We start from the raw sequence: 14428 nt of genomic DNA on the forward strand, positions 1-14428 counted from the left end.
TTTTTCTTTGATCTTTCTTTATTCCTAATCATTTTAAACATTTCTTTAGCTATAAAATGGCACAGTAGCAACACATTGGCGTATTACAAAATATACCAAAAAAATATTTGGATACATATTTACCTATCCATTTGTAAAGAGATATAAAAACAATTACATTCAGTCTTGATATTATTCATGAAAAATACAATATACCTACAAAATATTTGATTTAAAGGCATCTTAGGCTATATGTTGTAATAAATGTTGCATCTTTAAAAAAATCAACATGTTACAAAAATATCACATTTTATAGTACTATATTTGTTAAAACTTTGTTCCCACGCCTTGATTTTTTATTTGGTATTTAACTGTAGGGTAAGAAGAAAGTAATAATAAACAATAAACAGTAAACTGCTCTAAAATGAAAGTAATACAGGAATATAGAAAAAAATTAAAGGAATAACATGTCTTCTTCTTATTGCGCCGTGTTGGCATGAAATGAAAGTAATACTGGAATATAGAAAAAAAAAATGAAAGGAATGACATGTCTTCTTCTTATTGCGCCGTCTGTCTTCGAAGGTTGGCGACCCAAATGGCAATTGTAGCTTTGGAAACTGCTGCACGAAAAATTTCTGAGGGTGAGCAGTCAAACCATCTTCTCAGGTCTTTCAGTAACGGGTTCTGGCGTTTTCTACTGATATTTTCACCTGTACTCGCCACTTTGATCTCAAGAAGTAGGTAATACCGGCAGTACGCAATTGGTAATTCACCAGTGGTGGATGCGGGTTTTCCCTGTTAAAAGCCGTACGTTTCTATGCGGCTAGCAATGTGAGAGTGGGGCAAAAGCGACTGCCAACATTGCGCGGTCGCCATGCGCGACCAAAGATTTTACTTCCAATTTTTCGGAGAGTGGTTCTACTGTCCCTCTTTAAACTGTGCCCACGTATTGTTTTTTTCCTTTCTTTGACTATTCTTAGTAATTCTTTTTGTTTACTCATGCGCCGAAGTACCTCATTGTTAGTAACTATTTGTACACATGGACTTCTCAGCATCCGTCGGTATATACAGGGTGTTTGGTAAAGAATGGGCCATAGCTTAACCTCAGATTCCTGAGCTTAAAATAGGTCGATTTAAGCTAACTTACCTTAGTACGAAAATTAATAATAACCGAAATACAGGGTGTCAAAGTTAAACTCTTATTTTATTTATTCTTGAATATTTCCTAACAGGCATGGGATAAAAACACGAAATTTGGTAGTCGGGGGTTTTTTGGGACGAGAAATCTAAATTCGCCACCAAAAATGATGTATTACCCAGAGGGCGTCACATACGCCTTTCAGCGCTCATTTAATAGGTTCATTTTTTTTTATTGCCCACTGTACATATTTTTGGAATCAGAACTTTTATTCTCTTAATATTTTTACTTAAAAAATATATGCTACATTCATCTCGCTAAACTCAACCGTTTTCGAGATAAACGCATTTTAAATCTGCGAGGCAACATCATTTTTTGCATTTCATTCTAGTTACACCCGAAAAATAACTAAAAACCATAAAAATTTACAAAAATGTACCGCAAATTTCTTCTTGAGATGCAATGACATAAAGATGAGAACTAGCACAATTATTATGGTTTCAAGTTTATTTTCCGGGTCTAACTACAATGATATTATGCAAAAAATATATGTTATATCGCAGATTTAAAATGAGTTTATTTCGAAAACGGTTGAGTTTAGCGAGATGAATGTAGTATACCTTTTTTAAGTAAAAATATTAAGAGAATAAAAATTTTGATTCAAAAATTATGTAGAGTGGGGTATAAAAAAATTGAACGTATTAAATGGGCGCTGAAAGACGTATGTGGCGCCCTCTGGGAAATACATCACTTTTGGTGCCGAATTTAGATTTCTCATCCCAAAAAACCCCCGTTTACCAAATTTCGTGTTGTTGTCCCATGCATGTCAGGAAATATTCAAGAATAAATAAAATAAAAGTTTAATTTTGACACCCTGTATTTCGGTTATTATGAACTTTCGTTCTAAGGTAAGTTAGCTTAAATCGACCTATTTAAAGCTCAGGAATCTAAGGTTAAGCTATGGCCCATTCTTTACCAAACACCCTGTATACATCTCAAAGGCATCTATCCTTTTTTCTTTGTCACAGCCATACCACAGATTAACCCAACAATGTTGGGTTAATCTGTGGCCATACAGTAAGACAGAAGAAAGGTAATATCTGATCATTCGAATTCCAAGCTCTAGACAAAGGTCAGATCTTGTAAAGAATGTTCATGAGTGTTTTCCTCGCTTGTTCGATTCTTGATAGGATTTCTTTTTTTTTTAGTTACACTGGCTATTGGCATTTGCTCCCAAATATCTACGAAAGAATGGAAAAGGAAAGAATGCCGAAATTGGTACTATCACGAAAGCCAATAACGCAAAGAAGAAAAGGTAGACCAAGAAAGAAATGGAAAGACAGCGAATATGAAGACTTACAAAAAAAGTAATATTGAGAATTGGAAAGAAAAAGCTTTGGACAGAAGTAAATGGAATGAAGTGGTTAAAAAAAGTATGGAAAGACTATAAGAAATATTGAGTGTTTCAACCCTAGACCTTCAAGGCATGTTGAGCTTTATAAATAAATAAATCAATATTCCTTGTAACAACAGCTATTTTTTGTTGCTATAAGCGATTTTAACTTACATGATTTTATAATACACTTGTTAACGTAATTTTTTCCTTTCAAGTTACAATTTAATATAAAAAATTATTCTAGTAAAAAATATTTAACAAATATAATACACTTTGCTCATTTAAAATGTAATAAAATATAACTATGCTAATCACCATGTAAAAAGTATGTCAAAAATAGATACTCTAAATATATTGGCACTTATTTTGTATAATATAAAAGCGTCACCCGGTGTAAAATGTAAAAAGCTGCCTAAAATATTTATCTTATATAAAAAATACAGTATCATTCGGATCCGCAAAACTGTTTAAACTAATTATCTTTGTATGAAATGGCCGCGTTATACCATATCGAACTAGATTTTTTATACTACTAACTAAATGCGTGATGTTGAAATAATCAGATCAAAATATCGAAATTAACATATACACTCACCGGCACGAAAAACGGGCACCCCAAAAAATGGGTCTTTTTTATGTCTCGTATCTCCTAAGCCTGTTGTCCGATTTAAATAATTGTTTTAATATGTTATAGCCTTATTCTTTAGCAATATCGCTGTAATAATATTGTTGCTAGACAGGTAAACTTTCATTATATACCGGGTGTACCAATCAAACTTGTTTTTGAAGTTATACTTCTTTAGGCGCGATTGAGATTGAGGGTGAATTTATATTGATCTGTGCGCATGCGCACACCGACAGTTTGGTATTAGTCTTTATACGGGCTCTGATTGGGTGTTGAAATGATCTGTCAATAATTGTTCAATATGGAGGTTATCGGTAAACAAAAATGTTGTATAATATATTAGTTTTTATTGTTGTGAGGACAGAAATAAAATCAAATTTATAATTATAGTGACTTTTTAAATAGTTTTGAAAAGCCACAGGTACGTAATTCTAAATGTTTCAGTTGTATTCCAATAAAAAATTATCTTCATACCTATTTGGAAAATGTAAAAAAAATAATGTACTTACCTAGTACTTGCTATGTTATACCCCTAGTAGGCAATGCTTTAATTTACATAATCTGATTACGAACAAACTTTCTACAAATTTTCATCAAAAAGTTGTTCAGTTTGTGTATATTCCCACATGACGTAAACGCGAAAGTGGTGCAGTTTGAAATCGCTGTGACTCTCGTACGGCGGGATACACGGGAAGTAGGTTCAAGCCCAATGTAAGTTATATCATTTTTTTTATTTTTTTTTTATAGATTTTATGATTGTAAGTACATATATTATTATATAAATTTTTTCAGAAAATACGTATTTAATTAAAATTTTTGGCAACAATTATTGTTCAGGAGTCATTTGTGGCATTTTTCAATGTGTTTGTGTGTGTTTTATTGTTTTATTTTTTTAATTTTTGGTATTGTTTTAATAAAAAATTTTGGAAAGTAGTAGAGAAACTGTTTAAAGTATATTGATTTCGTTGAAATCATATAATAGAAGTATAACTTCTTACGTGCGTACAAAGTACACACATTCTTTTTATTTTTTTTTTTTTTTTTCTCAACTTTCACAACACCCTGAGGAATATTCTAGCATTTATAAAATATTGAAATTAAAACCCAACTATAGCCTCAGGCTATATTTTCTTAACATTCTGCTTTTTATTCATTCGCTTATGTTGTGTAATAAAAAAGTTAGGGACTTTAACAACTAGCCACGTTCTTTATCAATACAGGGTGTTTCTAAATAAGTGCGACCAACTTTAGACCCTTTGCTCTATAAACCTATGTCCGCAAATGCTTCGTTTCCGAGATACGGGATGTTGAATTTTTTCCTACAAACCGACGATTTATTTATTGCTCTAAAACCGGTTGAGATATGCAAATGAAATTTGGTAGGTTTTAAGTGGTAGATATTGCGCATTTTTTCACATACAATTAAGAATTGTATATTCACCATTGGCGTGCATACGGGTCATTATTTTTCATGCAGAATTACCCCTTAAAGTTTGTCGCACTTATTTAGAAACACCCTGTATTGATAAAGAACATAGCTAAGTCCCTAACTTTTTTATTATCCAACATAAGCGAATGAATAAAAAACAGAATGTTAAGAAAACCTGGGGCTACAGTTAAATTTTAATTTTAACATTTTTTAAAGGCTAGAATATTCCACAGGGTGTTGTGATAATTGAGAAAAAACCCAGTTTGATTGGTACATCCGGCATACAATGAAAATTTACCTGTCTAACAATATTATTACAGCGATATTGCCAAAGAATAAGGCTATAACATATTAAAACAATTATATAAATCGGACAACAGGTTTAGGAGATACGAGACATCAAAAATGACCCATTTTTGGGGTGCCCGTTTTTCGTGCTGGGGAGTGTATTTTCTATTAATCAAAAAAGTAGCTGTAACTTTATAAACATCATAAGTTTAATCTTTTTCTTCTTCTTTACGTGCCATCTCCGCGACAAAGGTTGGCAATCATCATTGCTATTCTCACTTTTCACACTACAGCCCGAAAGAGTTCAGTTGAGCTGCATCCAAACCATTCTCGGAGATTTCTCAGCCAGGACATTTTTCTCCTACCTATGCTGCGCCTTCCTTGAATGTTTAATATTTTCTTAAAATTGTAATTACTTCTGTAATTACTATAATCTGGGTAAAACATGGCAAGGAAAGTTTAAACTTATGCTGTTTTCGGCCTAATTTAAATTTTTGTCTACCTTTTTGGGTGAGATTTCCAACCACATGGTCGACCATGTGGAAACTATAAACTGCAGTAGAACCAAACTGCTGCCTGAAATTACAATCATCACATACATGCTAACCAGTATATGAAGCCTACAATTAATTTCAACTGTATAAAGCCATTAACAAGTTATCCAGTCAACTACATGAAACAATACGCCTTACTGCCAGGTCCTTTACATGTACAGTAAATATGATTAGTTAATATAATGTTTTATTTGTTCCTTCCAAAACTCATTTTTCACTTTTGCAATTAAGGTAAGATGTATCTACACCTGAAAGACAGCTAGCAGAACGCAGAACAATTCACTTCTAACGTTACTTGAAGTTTTATTGATACACCCGATGTATAAAGAAATTATATAAAACCTGTCAAACCCGAAAAAAAAGAGTGATTTGGAGAAGAAATGTTAACTTTGTCTTTTAGAGTATTGTCCTCTATTTGCTTTCTCCTATTTTCTTCGTCTCTTGTGCTTATATATTGTAAAAGCCAGAGATACAGGATGCAGCCAGAAAGAAGTTTATTAACGAAAAGTCTTGGATTTAAAATATTGTTTAATATATTTTTATTTCAATTATTCTAATAAGTTTAAAAAGTAGTAAACTTTGTATCTAGGGCTTTTCGTTGTTTTCCTCGTATTGCGAGAGATGTCGCTAGATTGCGTCTCAAAAGGTGGAATCATTGTATCGCGATGGTTCCCCTTAAATAGGCAGGGTTGTTAATATTCGCTTCAGAGTTGTGACTGCATAGCTTCACTGAAGATGCATGGGATGCTGAAATAGCTATATGGAGATGGTGGTCCAACTCTGAGTCGAATAAAAACAAAAACTGCCTTTATTCTTTGTCTTTTAGTTTGATATGGCATTACTCCACCAATTCGACTATTTATAAGACTTAGATGTAGATTATTTATATTGTTTTGATTTGATTAAAAAAATATACTATTGATCTTTGCCGTAACATTCATGCGAACAATACAACTGATCATTCCTTAACAATAACTTCTTACCAGTCAAAGGAGTCTTGCAAACTTTACAAGCAAAACATGCATCAGTGGCATGGAAGTGGACTCCTCTTAAATTACAGCCTACTTCATCAGGTTTAATAATCTTGCCACAAGCACTACACTTGCTGGCTTTATTTTGTTCGAAACAAGGCAAACAATAAGGCATTTCATCTTCCAAGAGATAATCTTGACCAGCCAAAGGCATATCACATTGGGTACAACAGAAATGTTTTAAGTGGAAAGTGCTATTTTCCGCTAAGCAGTACTCTTTGGTGAATATCAACTCGTCGCAAGCCTTACACCTAGGTAGACCTCTTATCTTTGCGTAGTCCCTCAAACAATAAATGTTATCGCTTTCTTTATTATAAAAATACATATTGTCAGCAAGTATCTGGTTGCAGCCTGCACATTTAAAACACCCAGCATGGAAGAGCACATTAGCCCTGTCTATTGATACAGCAAATTCATTTTCCTCGAATGGCTTTTTGCAGTAATGACAATCTGGTAAAATAACATTGTTCAAGATTTCTTTAATACTATCTGGACTGTACTCTTCATAAAAATCGTCAACTTCGCGAGAAGCTGTCTTAATCTCTGGGTAGTTAATATCTTGTATGAGACCTACGTTGACCTGACTTGGATTAACAAAATCTTCATTAATTCTTAAATCACTTGGGTGAAGCTCGGACAGTTTTTTGTCAGATTTTAATAAATTATTAGGTAGCAGTACTCCGCCAGGACCTGCTTCCAAAGAACTTTGCATTCCAGGTGCCTTCTGATAACCCAGACTTTGATCCATGCTACCAACACTATGATTGTGGCCCGATGTCTCTCTAGACAAACCAGAATTACCTGTAGGTCTAAATGCACCTGATTTTGGATTCAAAGGATCGGACAAACCAGGTGTCATGCCTGCTAAATGTTCTGAATGGGGGTAAACATAGTTTGGATTGTTAGGATCGAACGCGTAATTAACTGAAGGTGCATTCTCACTAGTTTCTGCTATAGAAGAAGCATAAGATGAGTTTGGATCTAATGTAGTATTATATTCTCTGAAACCACCAGGTCTAACGTTGGTAGCAATGGCCGGTTCATACTGAGCATCGTGTTTTGCAACATCTTCTACTTTTAGACCAGGATATGAGCGACTGGATATATTTGGCTGTATTGGTGAACTGTAACCACCAGTATTTCCGGACCTGGTTCCAGTGGAGTGGCTCAAACTTGAATGAGGATTTATTGTTTCAAACTGTGCACTGTAAGCACCACGATCTCTAGTATCCTTACGATCTCCAGGTTTTAATAATTGAGCTGGATTGGCTGGATTAAAGTGCTGTGAAGATGATACATTTCCAGATTCAATAGGTCTAAATCCAGCGTTATTTTTTGATATATTATCAGAGTATGAGCCTGGTTGTCTGTATTTTCCAAAACTAAAACCATTCTCTTGGTCTTCAATGTCTTTGGAACCATGTGTGTCAGTATTATATGTGCTGTAAGCTAAATCTTTAACATTTTTAGGCATTTTAACTGGCGACTGGGTATCAGAATATGTATTGTACTTTCCTGCTGCATAATTTGGCATATTTGCTGAAGGTTTTTGTAAATCCTGTAGATTTTCGTAAATTTGTGCATTATTCTCAACTTCCCCTTGACTTGGATTCATGTTAAAAGGTGCACCTTTACTTTGACCAGGAATACTCTTAGCATACCGTGGATCAGTTACAGAACTATTTTCCGTATAAACATCTCCTGGTTTGGATGTTGACGAAACTTTTTGATACGGCACAAAGGCACTATTTTCAGAGTTGTAGTCCAATGGGTTATTAACAAAAGGTGCATTTTCTCTGTGTATTCCTTGGTTATAGACAGAATTAGGATTTACAAAGTTGCTAGGTCTATTTTTTGAATTAAAATTGGGATTTTGTAAATATTTTGGATCAATGGTAGGATCGATAACAGGATTGATTTGTGCATTAGACGGATTGATATTAAATTGTTTTGGTCCAAGTGATGTTGAAAATTGAGCATTTGGTGCATTGGTATTAATATCGTTATTATACATAGGATACTCTCTATCATGCACTTTAGTATAACTTAAAGGATTTGAGACATCTTCAGATTCATTTAAACTATTGGGGTTATATTGTGGAAGAGTCTTGTGCTTTAGAGACATTTTGTCTAAATTATGCGCCAATGAGCCAGCTTTATTTTGTGATTGTAATTTAACAATCTCTGATACTGGAATCCCTTTAGAGTAACGACTTGCTAAAATAGCTGCTTCCGAAGGACTAAGCATGTGCAGCTTACCCCTAATTATACTAGACAAACTAACAAGTTGCCCTACACCTGCACTAGTTTGCTTAACATGTGCAATATACTCCTTCATTTTCTCCAGCTCGTCTTCTGTTAATTCGTGGCACAATGTGGGATCAATATCATGGATAGGAATCTGCTTTTGAAGAAGTTGTTTTCTATCTTGAGCTGCTTGGGAACCTTTGACGGGTAGTTGTTCTGGAGGAAGAGTCTTAAGATACTTTTCAACAGTGTCGTTGTGACCTTTGGGAACCCAGTCCAAATCAATTTCATCTTTCTTGCCGGGTAGCACTAAAAAATAAATGGTTTATATTAGCAACACTTTTATACAGTGAGGACGTTTGAGTTGGAATAAATTCATTATCTCGAAAAGGGACCAATTTGGAGAGAAATCCTGAGACAGGTCGATTTTTATTTTTAAATTATGACTTTTTGGTATATACATCATACTAGTGACGTCATCCACCTGGGCGTGATGGCGTAATCTATGATTTTTTTAAATAAGAGTAGGGGTCGTGTGATATCTCATTTGAAAGATTATTTAATTCTCTATTCAGTAGTCTAAACGTTAACATAATTATTTATACAAGATGTCCAAAAAAAATTTTTTTATTAAATTAATTGAAACAAAAAGAAGAATGTATGTAATTAATTTATTTCTAAACACATTTGAGTGCTGTCAGAAAATAGAAAGGAATGTTTATTTGACAAATTAACATTGTTTTTCACTTAAATTCAATGTTAAAACTGGCACCCACCTGCAAAGCAATGTTTATTTGTGAAATAAACATTAGATTTGTTCTAGCAAACAGTCAAACTAGTCAGAAACCGTCAGCAAACAGTTGGTCAGTAAGAAAACATAATACAGTCACCACTGCTATCCCCTCTACTCGCGCTGGTCCACTATGCGCTGATGGTTTCAAACCGTTTGAAACTGATGCTAGAACAAACCTGTTCTTACCTGAAAACCTGTTTTTCTGACAGCAGTAAAATGTATTTTGAATTAAATAAATTACTTGCATTCTTCTTTTTGTGTAGGTAAATTAATTTAATAAAAACAAGTGTTTGTACGCCCTTTATAAATAATTATATTAGTGTTTATATTACTGAATAGAGAATTAAATAACCTCTCAAATGAGATATCACACAACCCCTACTCTCATTTAAAAAAATCATCGATTACGTCATCACGCCCAGATGGATAACGTGACTAGTATGATATATATGCCAAAAAGCAATATTTTAAAAATAAAAATTGACCTGTCTCAGGATTTCTCTCCAAATTCGCCTATTCTCGAGATAATGAATTTATTCCAACTCAAACGTCCTCACTGTATATGTTCAAAGATAATATAAAAAAGCCTGACAAAAAAATTTTTATGGGTCTATTACACTAACCACTTCTAGTCTATTATATGTTGATTTTTTATGAGAATTTGATAGTAATTGAAACATTTCAAAAAAGCGTTGGGACAGAGCAGTTAGGTCCCAATAGATATCAACCTATCTATGCATCCAAAAAGAATTAACGGCAACATCAACCTTAAATGAAAATCAAAAAGTAAAGATTACAGTGTTAGCAAAATTGTAGTATTAAGTCCATCAAATGAAGATGATACAAAATATCTAAGATCAGTGAAAGATCTAGAAGAGAAATGGCACAAAAGAGACAAAAGTGGAGAACTCGTGGGGAAGCCTTTGTCCAAGAGTGGATGCAAACAGGCTGAAGAAGAAGAAGAAGAAGAAGAAGAAGAAGAAGAAGAAGAAGAAGAAGAAGAAGAAGAAGAAGAAGAAGAAGAAGAAGAAGAAGAAGAAGAAGAAGAAGACTCACTCCATGTCTAGAATATAAGTGTTTTTATTTTATAATTGAGTATGTTAAATTAAATTATTAATAGTATAGAATTTGAAGAAAAAAACAAAATTCTAATTCATCAATCTGCAATAAAAATAAAATTATATATTTTGTTATTTTAGTAACTTACCAATTTTGGTTTTGATTTTATTTGGTTTACTCCCCAGTAGCTGGAACTGTGCCCATCCATAAATGTCATCATCTTGAACCTGATGTTCTTCTTTGGAACATTTACATATCTTGCAACATTTTCTCCAGAAATGAAGATCCAACCCTAAAAAGAAATTATTGTTTTAAAAATCTATTAAGATTATTTGATATGTCTTACATAATTTACAAAATTAAAGGGACCCTTGAAAATTATATGAAAGTATGTAACCCTTAGAACTGAAATGCTAAAAATTACTGCTAAAAAAAGTACACCATCAAAGGTATTTACTAAAAAAATTAAAACCATTTACAGGAAAGAGATTGTGAAAGTTGAGTTAAAAATAGATAGCAAACACTTATGTAAGATATAAAAAAAATGTATGCAATATGCTACCCTAAATTAAGGTAATTGTGGAGGTTGGAGATATAGGTGGAAAAAAAGAAGTTATTTTTGAGAATTTGAATGGACAAAGCAAGAAGCGAGAGCAAGATGGAGGAAATTCGAAATATGATTGGAATATCCATTCGATAATATATGTTCTATTCATAATGGAACAACATCAACAAGAAGAAAAAGATTCTGATGAAAAACAGCAAGAAGAAAAAGAAAAACATTGATAAGAAGCTGAAGAGAAACATAGTCAGGAAAAAAAGGAGGCTGAATAGAGTTGTCGTCAGTAATACAGAGAGGTGCTCATGAATCTTATAGCAAAAATTGAGACCTCAAAAGTTAGTAAAGAAGGTATGAACAAGAAATAAAAGAGACAAAAGAAGATGTGATTAAAGAAATTGAAGTGACAAGAGGTGTAACAGAGAAAGACATGATGAGGTAACGAGAACTCTTGAAAATATCTGCCTAGAAACACCAAGCAATTGAAGAGCCTCCTACATTTGATGGCGAGACCTTCTGAATGGTGTACAAAAGGAAATTTAAAGGTGCCATACAAAATAATGGATGGGCAAATGAACAGAATGCAACAGGTTTCATACCTCAACACTTTATACCTCACTTCGATGTAAAGCTGTCAAATTCCTCCAAAACATCCTAGAAGACACACAAATGAGCTATGAGACCATCGTATTGGCTCTAGAACTAAGATATGGCAGCCAATATTTGAAACAAGTCTACCAGAATCAACTGAAAGTTGAGACATTATGACTAGGGAGGGGACCAAATACTGAAGGATGCCATTATCGCAGCCTTAGAGTATAGTATGAAGGCAGGAAAAATGTGTCCCACCACCATTGCAAATTCCATTAAATAAATATGGATTTTTCAATGGCTACAGATGCAATTTTAGCATCGATATTGGGGCAACAAGGTCAGTGATAAGTAAAGGTTTTTTGAACTAGTCATTTATAAGGACAATATCACGACTTTAGTCTATAGCACTATCCACAGCACCCAACACATGGTCATTTTGGCACAATAATATCTATCTATCCCACACTCAGAGTACAACCAAGGAAAGGTTACCATCATCCAAGACAATCAGCCTGAATCAGCACGTATCTAAAAACCAGGGGAAAAAATCTGTAATCTAAAAATATTGTGCAGAAGGAAGCATGACCACATGATACATGGTCTAGAATGGTTCCCTCCAGACACCAGGTGACCTCCGGTTATAAGAATTGGATCTATAGGATATTTTGTAACATGTTTAATAGTTATTTACGATATAAGTGTTAAAAGTACACGTTTAAGGCACTCATGTGAAAGTTTGCAGAATGAGCGATAGCGAGTTCAGCAATTCACATGAGTGACTTAAAAATGTACTTTTTAACATGCATATGTAAAGTAGCATTTTTAACGCTTGTATGGAGTGCTAAAAATTGCACTTTTAACACGGTTGTAGAAAAAAGAATTTTAAATGATTAATATGTACTATAATTAGCATTTTTAATACTATATGACTATTAAATTAAACTGGCTTCTGGTGTCAAAATCCTTGAAAGTGCTGTGGCACTAAACTTAAAGAGTGATCACCACATCCCGTAACAAAGAAAAAAATTATAGCAATCAAGTGCCATGTATCTTCCACTCTAAATATTTATGTCCTTTGCAATCTTAGTCAAAATGATAGAATATTAAGATCCATGTCTTAACTTTTTTTTGAAACATGTTTGAATTTTATATCATTAAATTTTATTTTCAATGTGCCTATCCTTTTAATAACCTGTTCGCTGCCAAGAGGGTATTTAAGTTCCGTCCTCAAAAACATCAGCTATTTAAATTGCCATTTTGTGCAGTACGATTTCCGGCTCACAGGTGAGATACTGGTCGATGCTAAAAATTGATGTGGCTCATATGAGTTGCTTAGTAGCTAATGTGTTATTGGATTTCTTATTATGTGTAATATGAATTTCATATATTATTATTACTAACATACATACAGTAGAACCCTGCAAATCAAAACCCCGCTAATCCGAACGTTCAGCCAATCCGAACCAACAGAAAGTGAAAAAAATTAAAATATTCACGACAAAAACTTAAAAACATGTTAATTATACAGGGTAAAACCAGAATATTGAACAATGTAGGATTAATAGGACTTTGACATTTAAAATTTCTTAAAAATTAATACCTACTTTATATGTTGTGCTTATAAAGGTTAAATATAAACTTACTTCAGTTCTCTTGCAGTCAACTTAAGTCCAAAAATATTGTCTACACTCTTGTGAGAACATTTTGCGACTAAAAATCAAGGAAAACGAAATCCTTGAATAATTAGTTAGGCTAACTTTCGGATAATCCGAACTTTTCGGAATCTGAACAGGCTGTCCCCCCAATTATTTCGGATCTGCGGGGCTCTACTCTATGAGAATTAGTTTGTGTTAATATTATTTTAGGTAAGAATGACTTAAATGCATGTTTATGAAAAGATAAAAATGTTACCTGGTAACATTAACGGTCTTTACCGCTAAATTAAACCATTAGATGCGGATTAATAATAAAAATGAACTCATCAACTTACCTGGACACTTATCTTCGCATTTTAAACAAGGGGCCCCTGCTCCCGCTTCATGGCCCAATCTTGCTTTTAAGCGCTTCTCTCGTTTAGCCTCAAGTTCTTGCAGCCAGTTCGGCGTTTCAGGCACTACAATTTCACTACTCATTGTTAAAAGTTTGACGCCCAATAATTTTAATGTGTAATTTTATTGCATCCTTTTATCAACAAGTGGTTGATGACTAATTTTGTTTTCCACTATCTTGACATGTATTTACATTCTGTCAATTTGATGTCAATGCAATGTCAAAGATTCATTAGCGTGGGCGCAGGGGCGCACGACGGTCTATATTTTAACCAATTTTAACAGACCGTCGTATTAGATGTGGCAACACTGCCAAGCTGTCATATAGAGGTCCAATTTATAGATATAACAGTGTATATAAAAATATAAGGTATAAATGAACACAAAAAATATGTATTTTACGTAGATAATGAAACATTGTTTAAAAATTCCCTTGTTTCCCGTTATTATTAAATGGAAATTTGTGTAAGTGGTGTGTCTCCTGCTGGCCGAAAAATAATCATTTTTACTGAGTGTATTTTTTATTGAGTGTATTTTTAAATCACGATTAGATAGCACATCATGTAAAGTTGAAATCATCAGGAATTAGTGGGATAGGTATCTTTTTTGTAATATCTGTTTTGGCATAAAACAATCGATTTGATAAATTCTTTTATACAAGAGTCCCAAGCTTTATTATTCCGTGATA

General features: G+C 33.5%; 1 protein-coding gene across 1 annotated transcript; it reads right to left on the minus strand.

The window, feature by feature from the left end:
- LOC114327921 (uncharacterized) lies at positions 1-13932 on the minus strand. The gene is made up of 3 exons (XM_028276640.2): positions 13683-13932; positions 10688-10831; positions 1-8996 (listed from the first exon to the last, which is right to left on the minus strand). The coding sequence occupies exons 1-3, from the start codon at positions 13822-13824 to the stop codon at positions 6325-6327; spliced, it is 2958 nt and encodes a 985-aa protein (XP_028132441.1). The 5' UTR covers positions 13825-13932; the 3' UTR covers positions 1-6324.
- Between the last annotated feature and the right edge of the window lie 496 nt (positions 13933-14428).

Source organism: Diabrotica virgifera, chromosome 3 (assembly GCF_917563875.1).
Source record: "Diabrotica virgifera virgifera chromosome 3, PGI_DIABVI_V3a".
Classification (NCBI taxonomy): Eukaryota; Metazoa; Arthropoda; class Insecta; order Coleoptera; family Chrysomelidae; genus Diabrotica; species Diabrotica virgifera.